The sequence below is a fragment of the Sylvia atricapilla genome, chromosome 22 (assembly GCF_009819655.1).
Source record: "Sylvia atricapilla isolate bSylAtr1 chromosome 22, bSylAtr1.pri, whole genome shotgun sequence".
Classification (NCBI taxonomy): Eukaryota; Metazoa; Chordata; class Aves; order Passeriformes; family Sylviidae; genus Sylvia; species Sylvia atricapilla.
In genome coordinates this window covers 4,225,646-4,237,547 of record NC_089161.1, presented here as the reverse complement: position 1 = coordinate 4,237,547, position 11,902 = coordinate 4,225,646, and the positions used below count along the sequence as shown (strand labels likewise).

The following is an 11,902-nucleotide window of genomic DNA, read 5'->3' as shown; positions in this document are numbered from 1 at the left end:
TGTGATCAGAAATGAGCAGCTGAGCCTGTGGCATGGAGGGAACAATTATCTTCACTGAGAGGGAGGAGAAAAGGTAGAAACAAGCAGGTGGAGACAGTAACAACATAACCTCTGCCAGCCACAGCCTGGTGCTCCTCAGGCTCCTGTGTCCATAAGAGGTTCTGCCTTTTCTTGGCTTTATGTGAGTCATTGTATAAAAATATTCCAACAGAACAGAAAAATGAGACATTTGATACTAAAAGTAAATTTGGTTTCATACTAGGAAATTATTTGATGCCTCTCCTGCTACGTAAATTATTTCATTTATAAAATGATGTTGCATGGGTTTTGTCCCAATGAGCAATGAACACTGCTGGGTTTTTCCCTGATGTTCAGCTTAAGTACTGACATTTATACTGACTCCAGTACTGAAATCAGTTAGGAAGTTAGTGATAATGCATTCCAAAAGCTTTTCTTTGAATGTGTACAAGCTGTTCAGATGGAGCTCCTTACCCCATAACTGGTCTTTGCTGGCAAACTTGAAATCCCTCAGAATCAGTTCCTGACCTGGAACTGAAATACAGATGTTTCAGCCCTTTATTTAAATGCTCACATACTGTGGAAACACTGAGACAAAAGGAGTTAATCCTGGAAAAGCTGTTTACAACAGAACTATCATTTCCAAGGACGTTTTTCCTTTTCTTGTGGATCTCTTAAGCAGTGAAACATTTGAATGATGCTTGGCAGTGTTGTCACTTTTGCACAGCATTTAGAATTCTTTCAGGACAAAAATGTGAGGGATTATGTGAAATTCATTTGGAGTTGGTTTTGCTTGAACTTATTTTAAAATAAATGTTAGTTCTTATTCAGAACACTTAGTAAAAAATTCACTGTTATAGTAGGAAAAACTAAAGACAGGGAAGAAATAGCAGTACTGGGATAAAGGGCTTTTAGTGAAGAGGGACCAGTTAACTTTTAAAAATAGAGGAAGTTAATTTATTGAAAATTCTATATGACAATGGGACTAAAAAGTGCTTTGGGCCTAATTTTCAAAAAAGCTGTTTTGTATACATTAACAAAGAAAGGAAGTGAGTTGATCTCAACCCTTGGATATGGCATCCTTCTGATTAGTTTTCCATCAAGTCGTGAATTTCCAAATTTGGTGCCTACTTAAGCCAGGATTTTTTGCAGATACCTTTTGAAATTTCAGGCTTTTATTAAAAGGGAATGTAAAATGCATTAGTGTAATAAAATATCTCAATGCAGCTCAATTTAAGAAATATTTTCCTGCTTCTAATATAGAATAGTAGAGACTCAATACATGCATTTTTAAAATTTGAAAACCACGTAAAGCCTTCCACAATGCTTTGATACAAAATTCTAAGGAGGTCTGACTTCTACAGTTCTTAAAGGTACTCAGTCTTGAGCAAACTATCTTACTTCAAAAAACAAATGGAACAGTCTTACCTGAGCACATCTGTTATATCATCATTTAAAGCAGGAAAAAGATTAATGCTAGATATCCATCTTGAGATTATTCAGACGCATTTGAGCTGTAATAACAAAACTGTAGCTTGGAGCAGATATTTTCTAAAGCAAAATGCTCCTTTTCTGCAGATGATTTAGGAAGAGAAACTACAGCTCTGTGTGTATTTTCAGTTCAATGTAAATTTGTACATAGGTACATATTACAATTGTCTGTTTTTCCTTTTAGGGTTCATGTAATCAAAGGAGTTTCTTTGTTGTGTGTATCTTTCCAGAACACAACAGGAATTCAAAATGAATCAGGTGAGTAGAAATGTAAGACTTTGTCAAAATACTTAGAACAGTTAATTATTAATAAGAAAAGTAAATCATCCACTAAAAAATGTTCTTTAAAATCTTGGGACTCATTAAATTTCATAATCATCTGTTCTACAGTGTGTATGCTTGTGAGATGTCTGTTATTTCATGGATTCGAGGTTTTTGTGAATTCCCTTTAGCAGTGTGTGAGTTATTACTCCTGGCAGCTCTTCTAAGAACACCTCTCCAGAAAATTCTATTTCCTTCTGAAGCTCTGTGTAATAATTCAGTGCCTTATAAAAGTGGTTTGAAACCTGAAGGCTTCCATTTTTTCAAATCCTTTTATAATCACATTCCTTTTTCAAATGTGCAGTAAACAACAATCTGCCACAAATTGATTGATTGGGAAATGTCACAGTTGTTCTGAATCTGAAGTGTTTCTCCTGGAGCCAAGTGGAAGCACTGGGAGAGCACATTTCCTTTGTGGAGCAGCAGCACTTTGCTGTGTGCAGTCACCAGTGTCCTGACTGGAGGGTGTTGTTCTGAGCAGCTGTGCAGCAAGTTTTGTTTATGCAAGTAGCAATTGTCCATCAGTTTGTCTGTCACACACAATTGTGTTACTCAGAGATACAGAAAAAGTCCATGTTGCCTCAGATTTGTCTCACAAGTCGTCCTCTCTCTCTGGCTGATTTTACCAGGCCCCTTTGGCATGGCAATGTCACCACAGGATGTCACCCTGCAGGAAAGCCTTTTTTACTTTGCTGAAAAAATCAGCCATGAACAGAAGCTTTTTGAGGCAGAAAGAACCACAGTCCACAGTTGTATAAAATGCTTTGTATACTTCAAAGCCTGTAGCTAATGTGTGCTTTTATTATCCTTATTTGATCAGCAGCAGGCCTGAGTACAGTTAGCATTTGCTGAAGTGTGTTTTCTGTGAAGTCATAGAGGTATATACATAAATAATTACACCATGAAATGGGTTGGTGGGATGTTTCCTGTTGCCTTTTTTCTCTGATTTAAAGTAAAAAGTCTTCAATGTATTTGTACATATTAAAAAGGTAAAAAGCAAAATATAATCTCTATCAGACCATTGAAATATGTATTGTGAAAATATATACTTGTATTATATCTGTAGACAAATATAAAATAGAAATTACATTTGCATTAGCACACTCTTAAGCATTGGTAGTCTGTTTTGGGGAGCAGGGTTAACTGCTGCTTCAGAATTGAGAATTGACATTTTTTCAGCTGTAAGATTTGTTTTGATGCACTCAGTGGCATGAAGCCAGCAGCCTATTGCTCTGTGTCTGCTTGAGGAATAATCCTGCCTTATTAGTCATTCCAATAAGCTTTGGATTCTGCTAAAACTCTGAAAACTGTAGATCCTAATCTGTAATTGTTACTATTGACTGCTTCCTTCCCATATGTGTGTCCATGTCCCCTCATGTCCTGCCTGTTGTTGTGTTCCTGTGCCCCAGTTTGTTTCTAGAATTAAATCAGATTTCTGTGCTGTATAAAAGTCCTCATCTTTCTTACGGGGATTCTGGTCTCATGTATGCTGTGATGTGTGTCATCTTACAATGAAAGGGTGAGGTGACCCCTCCTCAGGGAGTTCTTACAACAGCTTATGGTTCTCCTTGGTGTTTTTGGCCTTCACCTTTGGTTCCCAAAGCACATGAGCCCATATGGCTTTTTATTGTTCACTGACCATTCATATTAAGTGTGTATTTTGCATCAACCCTGTGGTGTTTTTTCTTGCAGTGCCCTTGTCATTTCATTCACTGTTGACAAGTTGTAGTGCCAGGTCTGTATAAGAAATGTTTTTGCCTGATGCCAAACATCTTTCAGGTGGTTTGTTCTCATCTTTCTTTCATTCTGCTTGTCTCTGCTTTTGGTGTGACTTTGTTGACCATGATACTAACTGGGCTGGTGTTGATTTGATTTATATGAAAAGACTGTTAGTTTTGTGGTTTATCCTCTGGAAATCTTGAACTAGTGAAGGAAAACCTTCTCTTAAATTCTTTGATATAGCCTTCTTATTCTAAGGAGAAGAAGGATTATAAAAACCCTGTTTGTTGGTGGAGTTCATGTTTTTGGGTTTCTTGGAAGATTGCTGTCTCAGGATAGGCAATATGTGTCCTCTTGTAAAATGAGATCCTCCTCTAATATGTAAATTAGCTCATCAGAATAGCTGAATAATTTATTTTAAAAACCTCAAGCAAACATGGGCTTTGATTAGTAGCATGATCTCAGACTGCAGTGAGACAATAGGAAGAATTTGGGTTCTACTGGGAAAACAGCATGGGCAGTTACTTAAATAGTGCTGAGGAATAAAGGAACAGAGGACACCTGCACTCGTACTGCAACTTCCTCCCCCCATTCCCTCTGAATTTTTCAATGATTATTTCAAATACTTCCAATACTTTAATTTTCAAGCACACAAATTGTGTGCAAAGAGGGGTGGCAAGGTCAGGTGCCTGGACAAGGAGAGACCTGTCTGCTTTCCTGTGCACAACTGCCCTTCCTCAACTCCCTCCTGAACTTCTGTGCCATCTTCTCCTTCCTCCCTCCCTCTTCAGTGGCATCCTTTCCTTTATCTACTCATTCTCCTAATCCTGTTTCTGCCCTAACATGCCTCTAACTGGCTGGCTGTCATTCATTGCACTGTTCAGGATGGTTTCTTTCCTTTTCACTTTTATCACCTGTGAAATACCCTGTTGCAGGTGCCTTTCCTACTCTGCTTAAATACTGTTTGTAACATTGTAGACTAATCAGTGATTGGTACGCGAGTACAATTATATTGAAAGCGGTGTGAAAAGTTGCTTCCTATGTTAAAAGGGAGGTCAGAGTGTCTGGATTCTGGATTTGATATAAATGGGAAAAGATTGTTTCAGTTAAGGCCTCACTTCAGCCCTCAAATGATCCTTTGGCATTGTTCTGAAGTCATTTCATACTGCCAGATTTAAATGCTAGAATGTAATTTTCTGATGAACTTCAGAGAAAGAGGCTTAAAAGTGAAATAAGCTTCAGGTGGTTTTGTATTCAAAATTGCAGCCTTGGAAGGAATGAAAAATACTGTGTTAAGGCTTGAGATAAATGCCAAAGTTGGGTGTAGGACGTGCACAAGTGCACTACCCTTATCAAGAGGCAAATTTTGTAAACAGAAAAAGAAATTTAAATGTGATTGTTAAGTCTTGGTAGAAAAGTGATTGAAATACAGTATTTCTTTGGGTAAACAGACATGGCTTTGGGACAAGTTGTGATCTGGAAAACGTTTCAAGTAGCTACATCTAAATTGCAAATAAAATGAGATTGCACTGATTTGACTGAACTAAATTGTTTATTTTACTGTTTTAAATTTGATTGCTTATTACCATTCATTTGAGATGTGAAGTGTTTTGTTGTGTAAAGGCCATACCAAATTTTCTAGTACTTGTGGAATCCATTAATATGACAAGTGTTGGATGAGTCTGAGTGTTGTGTTCCCTGAATGTCCTGCTAATCTCTGAGTTATGTAGGTAGATGCATAATAAAACTCTGATTGTGCACTACTCCATACAAATACACTTCCTAAAGGGTAGAACAGTTTGGGGATATTCACAGTTAAAAGGTGTGACTATTATAGAATATACCAGGAAAATCAGAGTTGTGTCACAGTGCTGTACACTTCTGTCTGAATCAGTTGAGTCTGTTTTGATAGGTTAAGATTTATTTGAGGGGTTGAGATTTGAGATTTTCAACTGCTCATCAAAACCCCAAACCAAAAGCAACACTCTCCAAAGAAACCAAACCCCCAAATGAAACCCAGCCAAAAACCCCTCCTGCTTTTAGCTAGAAACTGGAAGTGCACCATTCTGAGAGTTGTCAGCCACCCTCTTCTACTTCTGTATATAACTTGTTAGAAACCCCTGGGAAAAACAGGCTTGTTTCTCCCCTGATGAAGTCCTGGGGTAATGTTCTGGGAAGATGTTTGGGGTTTCTTTGATATGCTGAGAAGAGCATGTTTCTTTTTCAGCTGAGACATGGCTTCTTGCATATCAGTTCAAGGCAAACAGATGTCTGAAAATCAGGCTGCTTTCATCAGTATTTTTCCATTTGGGTTGTTGGAAGAGCAAAATAAAGCTTTGCTCTGCTTTGAATAGACTTCAGCTATTCTAACTAATGAACATTTATCCCTGGTATCTACACTCTTGGATGGGAAGGGATTTCTGGCATTCTCTCCCTTCCATTCTCTCCCTTCCAATTTTGGGGTCTTTCTCCCCTACAAACAACTCTCTGGGAGCTCTCTGTGCAGCTGTTAAGGCTTATGAAGGCAGCACTAGAATAACCTTGCTCTGATTCCAGTTTTTTAATTTTCCTCATTGTTACAATTAAAACCGGCAGAAGACTTGTTCTTTTAACTCCACTCAGGAAATTGGGTTTTGAAATGTGGTGAATGATTGCCATAGCAGCACCCTGACAAAGACTGGATGCTGAAGAGCAAGAGCTGAGAAACTTTATTTGTTTTGCTTTAGAGAGAAAAGAAATGGAGTTTGATAGCATATTGAGATGCATTTTAAAATATATTTCCAGTGACCTTTCAGCATATTTCAAAAGTACTCACTGAAAAGTACTCTGAGTATCACTCAGTAGTTTATTATTCAGTGTGTGAAAACTACTATTGTATCTCTGCTTTATGGATGTAGATAAAAGGCAGAATATTTTCTAAAAAAATAAAGTTTATTTGGAAAAAAATGTCAGTTTAACCTCTTCCTAAAAATGGGTTCAGAGGTCAAATATAACATCCTTAATGTTAGAGTTGTTCATGCCATTACCATCAGCATTTGTTCCTGATGAGAATGATTAGAGTTCCATATCAGAAGGCAGGGAGTTATTTTAGGGCATGTGGTTCAATAAAGGCTTAGTTTTCTCTAAGCACAGTTCTTACAGACATGTGGACAGGTTTTATTGCAAATTTTGCATTGTAACTTTGAAATTCTGGTCATTTCTATCAGAAATACTGTTTTGTTAGTTGTAAGTGAGTAATAGGGAGCAGGTTGTTTTATGACAAGTTTGAGTAGTAATAGTATGGATAATATTATAAGCATAATATTGAACCTTGGAGGCTCCATAAAATGGAACTAATCACTTACTGGACAGTAAATAATTTATTAGCTTTCTATTGCCTATCAAACTTTAATATAAAAATATCTTAAAACTTCTTGTATTAATTATAAGCTGCTGGCTAAAGTTCTGAGTTGTTACTTGATGTAGGAAATGTGAGTAACATTTATGTTGTAATGTTGAAATGTGAGTAACAATTACTATTAAACCCCTTTCACTCTTTTTAAAAGCTGCTTTTGGCTTAGTCTCTTTGTTGCAGAGCAGTAAACTTGACATGCCCGTACTTCAAGCAGGGAGAACTGTAGCGACAGGACAAGGAGGAATGGGAGAGTAGGTTTAGACTGGCTCTAGGGAAGGACTCGGCTGGGAGGGTGGGGAGGCACAGGGTGCCCAGAGCAGCCCTGGAAATGCCCAAGGCCAGGCTGGACAGGGCTTGGAGCACCCTGGGGCAGTGGAAGGTGTCCCTGCCCGTGGCACTGGATGGCCTTGAGGGGTGTCCCCAGTCCAGAGAGGGATCTCCACACGCCCTGCAGGAAGGGATGTGTCAGAGTGTTCTCAAGTGGCTTTTCCAGGCTGGGCTCTGAGGCCGGTGTCCCCAGGCACCAGCTCAGCACCTGCAGGCAGGTTATGGTACTGTCACTTGGCTTTTCCTTTAGGGGGTGTTTGGTCAGCTCTGCCCCGTCTTCTCCTCACCCTCAGGGTGTTTAACTTTGGGATTGATGGGTCTGCCTGGTTTCAGCATTGTTCAGCACCAAAAGCAGCATGACCCCATCCCCTCCATTCACCTCTGATAGCTTGGCCAATAGGGCATTGTCTTGCCAGGCAGAGCATCGAGCTAATTGTGGCACGGTGGATGGTATATCCCAAATGCAAGTTCTCCTGTCTGCAATTGGAGTGGTTAATTTACCAGAGCAAGTGACTTTCCGGATTTTTGAACTGTATGCACTTCTTGGAACTGTATGCACTTCTTGGAACTTTGAGTTTGGTTTTCTCCTGAAGTTACTTTTTAGTCTTTCTCACAAGGGGCACTTTGTCACACAAGGCAAGATTAGAAACTCTTTTAGGTTGGTTTTGGGGGACTGATAAAGTGGATGTCATGCTTTGAAAAAGGGAAGTAAATGATTGCTAATATGTGTGACATTATCCTCAATGCAGTGAGTTTGGAAATTTTTCTTTAACTGCAAGTCAGAAGGTTTTGAAGTTCGTGTGGGTTGATCAGCTGTTGTGTGGTTGGTTTTGCCTGTTAATGGTGTTTGGCTTTTTGACTTGTAGAACACAACTGACTCCCCTGTTGCTGTGGAGACCTTGGATGATGTTCCTGAGCACGTGCTTCGGGGCCTTCCTGAGGACGTGAGGCTCTTCCCATCTGCTGTTGACAAGACTCGGCTTGGTGAGTGCTGCAGCTGTGGAAAGAGGAGGAAGGTTTTTGCAGCAGCTCACATAAATTGGATTGCTGTGAAAGCCTGGTGCCCTCCTCTGTGCTGGGTAGAGATGATGTCTGGTGTATTTGTCTGAAATAATTCCTCTGGGGGAGAGAGGACAGCTTCCCAGTCCAAGACAGACACATGTAACAATCTTAAGAATTTTGAGTAGAAGATTTGCTTGGAATAACTTAGATTTAACTCCTGGTACGTGTCTCCTCAGGTGTCTGGGCAACAAAGTCAATTTTGAAAGGCAAGAAGTTTGGACCATTTGTTGGTGACAAGAAAAAAAGGTCTCAAGTTAAGAGCAATGTGTACATGTGGGAGGTAAGAAACAGCTTGTAAATGGAAAAATATGCCTGTCACCAGGTCAATATTTTCTATTTAGCCTTTACTTTTCCCAGGTATTTTAGAAATAAACTTGATGTAAGGTAATGGCCATCTATTACTGCCATTACTAACGGTCTTTTATAGACACTTGGATGAAACAACCCTTCTGAATTACAAATCTTTATAAATCATTGGCATTGTTTGAAATTGCTGTATTTCTTATATACTGTGTGTGGATCACAGCTGCTCTTAAGAGTTTGTTGCTGATCTTTGCTTTGTTGATTGAACTCTTGAGTGCAACTGAGTGCTGTCAACTGCTTATGAAATTAGGGAAATTAGGAGGATATGGAATCTTTGAAGAAAGCCACATCACTCCTCCTCATTTAGCTCTTTGAAAACCAGCTTTTGGAGTTTTTGTAAGAGTTCTCAAGTGTTGCAGTATTTCTTGTGCTGGGCTTGCCTTGAAGCAAGTGCTGTCTGGGCAGCTGAACAGCTCCAGAAGCTCCATTGATAGTCAGGAGACCTTGGATATTATGTAGATTTCAAAATGTAAATGTCACAATCTGGAGCTGAATCCTCTCTACAGTGTCTTTAAGGCAGTTCATAACTACTTCCAAAGACTTCTTCAGTCTTTCTAAAGACAAACACAGGACATGGTTTCAGTGAAGTGAACAGTCAAGGAGGGGAGGGGTGGAGGAACTGCAGCATAGAATGTTCTGGAACATGGATTTTTAGGCTAAAAACACTGATAATGGTCATCCATCCATCCAAAAATGGAACTCCCTAAAGCACTAAAAACATGCAGAGAGCTTAGAGTTAACATCTATCAGAGGAATCGATCTAGGACATTCCCATAAATGTAAATTACCCTTTAGAAAAACAATTTTCAAGGATAATGTTTGTTGCACTGAGCTCATGCTCTCACAGACTGCACTGAGATATGCATAAGGTATCTCCAGTTTTGATCTGTTACAGGAACATTTGGTGATATTGAATCAGTCAAGTAAATTATTGACTTCACAACTGTGTTCTTCAGTGCTGGATGCTGAATGTTCAGGGTGGATATTTTTTCAGTTTGTGTTGAGAAATGATAGTTGTGAGGCAGCTGTTTCAGAGTTTCCCAGTTTGCAATGGAGGTGATAATGGGAACCCTTATTAGATTCCAGAGTAATTGTGTGTTGCTTTAATAGTGATTTTACAGTTAGGGAAGAAAGCAACAAAAATGAGACTGCAACAGTTGGTGCCATATGCTGATACCTGAAACCAGTCCAGAATCTCAACTGTTAGGAAATATGGTTTGTGGAAGGATGGTGGTGTGTAGGAGCAGTTCAGTATATGGACACTCAACTTGGGGAACAACTTTTTCCACACATGTTCCATTTGCTTCTTCAGTCAAATTAATCTGAATAAAAAATAAGGCTTCTAAAACTAGCATCTTCAGACAATTTTAATGATTTTGAACTGTCATACCAGGGGCTCGTTGTGAAAAAGATGAGCTGTGTGTGTCTGTATGTGCCTCTGGTGGCTGAGGAGAGAACATATTTTCCTTTTCTACTGGTGAAAAACCACAGTTGGGAAAATGAGAACAAGTGTGTGAAAAGGGAGGGAAATGCTGTTTGAGAATGACTGGCACAGCTGTGCTCAGTGGGATTTATTGTGGGTACAAGAATCAATGTGACTTACAGTCACCATATTATGGAGAGGAGTTGGAGCTATTTTCTTTCTCGCAGTGCACAAGGCCTTTAAACACTATTCTGTAAATTAGACTGTAATATTCTGTAAATTAGAGAAGCAATAAAATATTTTGGTTGGTGGAAAACCCATAATAAAGTAATATAAAAACATAGTAGTGTTATATATATGTATATAACAGTAATAAGTAATTACATTGAGACATATATGTCATATCTGTTCAGCTCTCCCACGGCATTCTTTGGCTTTTCCCTTCCATCTTAACCCAAAGAATTGCTTTGGCAGTCTCACCTGGGACCCTGTTTATGCTTTCATACTGTGAGGGCTGGGTGTGCTGGTGAACATTCTTTCAAAATTTCAAAAGTCAGCTGATGAAATCCATCCTGGAATAGTTTAAATAAGAGAGGTGCTGTCTGTTGACTTGGAAAGAAACTAAGATGGTTGTAGATTTATTAAAACTTCACTTTCACTGATAAAATTCTATTTCATTAAATCAGCAGTATTATCAGCACAAAATAATTGAATTTATTAAGTAGGGGTTTTTCTCAGCTGTTGTAGAAGTGTTTATAAGAATGAAATTGGAAAACAGTTTGAAAAGCCTTGGAATTACTTAAAAAGTATCAGGAAATAAAAAGCTACAACATTGTAGATTTTTGGACTTTTAGAAAAGCAGAAAAGGAAAAAATACCCTCTCTTAGCTCTTCTTACAGGCATCTTACTTGGATTAAAAGAACAGTGGGAGATGTTTAATACCTTGAGAGAGAAGCAGAGTCACCTGTCACCAGAAAATAGTGAAAATGTCAGTCCCCTTCTTGCTTTACTGCAAGTTGTCTGGAAATGTAAACCAATACATTTGGAGGAGAGTATTTGTCAGCTTTTTCCCCAAGAACAGAAACCAAAGAATTTACACAGCATCTTGGAACATGCAGAATTTTATTGACATGGCCAGTTTTTTAAGGTGATCACAAGATTTCTTAAAGGTTAGAACATTCTTTTATACTCTAAAAAAAGATTAAATATAAAGTGTGCACTCCCATATCTTTCTGAATAAAGCAAATGCTTCTAGCTTCTATATAGTTACTTCTTCCTATTGATCAGACGGTAAAATTAATAAACCTCTGTGACCCTCACATCTGAAAATCAGTCAATTTACTGAATGCTAAATCTAGAGTATCATTTCATGCTTGCCAAACTGAAAAGAAAGTGTGAAGTGTTTTAAGGATTTTGGCTTTTGAGCCCAGAGCTTTCAGAAATGGGATTGCAGGCCAACAGTGGTTTTGTTTTTTTTTCCAATTTTACCAGTTTCCTAAAAAATTGCAGGAAAGCAGCAACACTTTGCCCCAGTCCAGCCCTGGCTCTGCCATGCCCTTTGTGTTGTCTCTGGCCTTGGGTGGTACTTGGAGAGCTTTGGGTAGCTGTCACATGCAGTGTTTTAGTGCTGTGATATGAGCAGTGTCCCTGTGTCACTCTCCCAGGTTCATTCCCCAAACCAGGGCTGTGAGATGCAGTGTATTAGTGCTATGAGCAGTGTCCCTGTGTCACTCTCCCAGGTGTATTACCCAAACCTGGGCTGTGAGATGCAGTGTATTAGTGCT

The 11,902-nt window shown here is 38.9% G+C and overlaps 1 protein-coding gene across 1 annotated transcript in view; it reads left to right on the top strand.

The window, feature by feature from the left end:
- The first annotated feature begins 1,694 nt into the window (after nt 1-1,694).
- Nucleotides 1,695-11,902, top strand: part of PRDM2 (PR/SET domain 2) — a 45,506-nt gene continuing 35,298 nt past the window's right edge. Inside the window, 3 exon segments of the mRNA XM_066334307.1 lie at nt 1,695-1,767; nt 8,137-8,254; nt 8,509-8,612. Coding sequence (XP_066190404.1) covers nt 1,759-1,767; nt 8,137-8,254; nt 8,509-8,612 — 231 coding nt within the window. The 5' untranslated portion in view covers nt 1,695-1,758.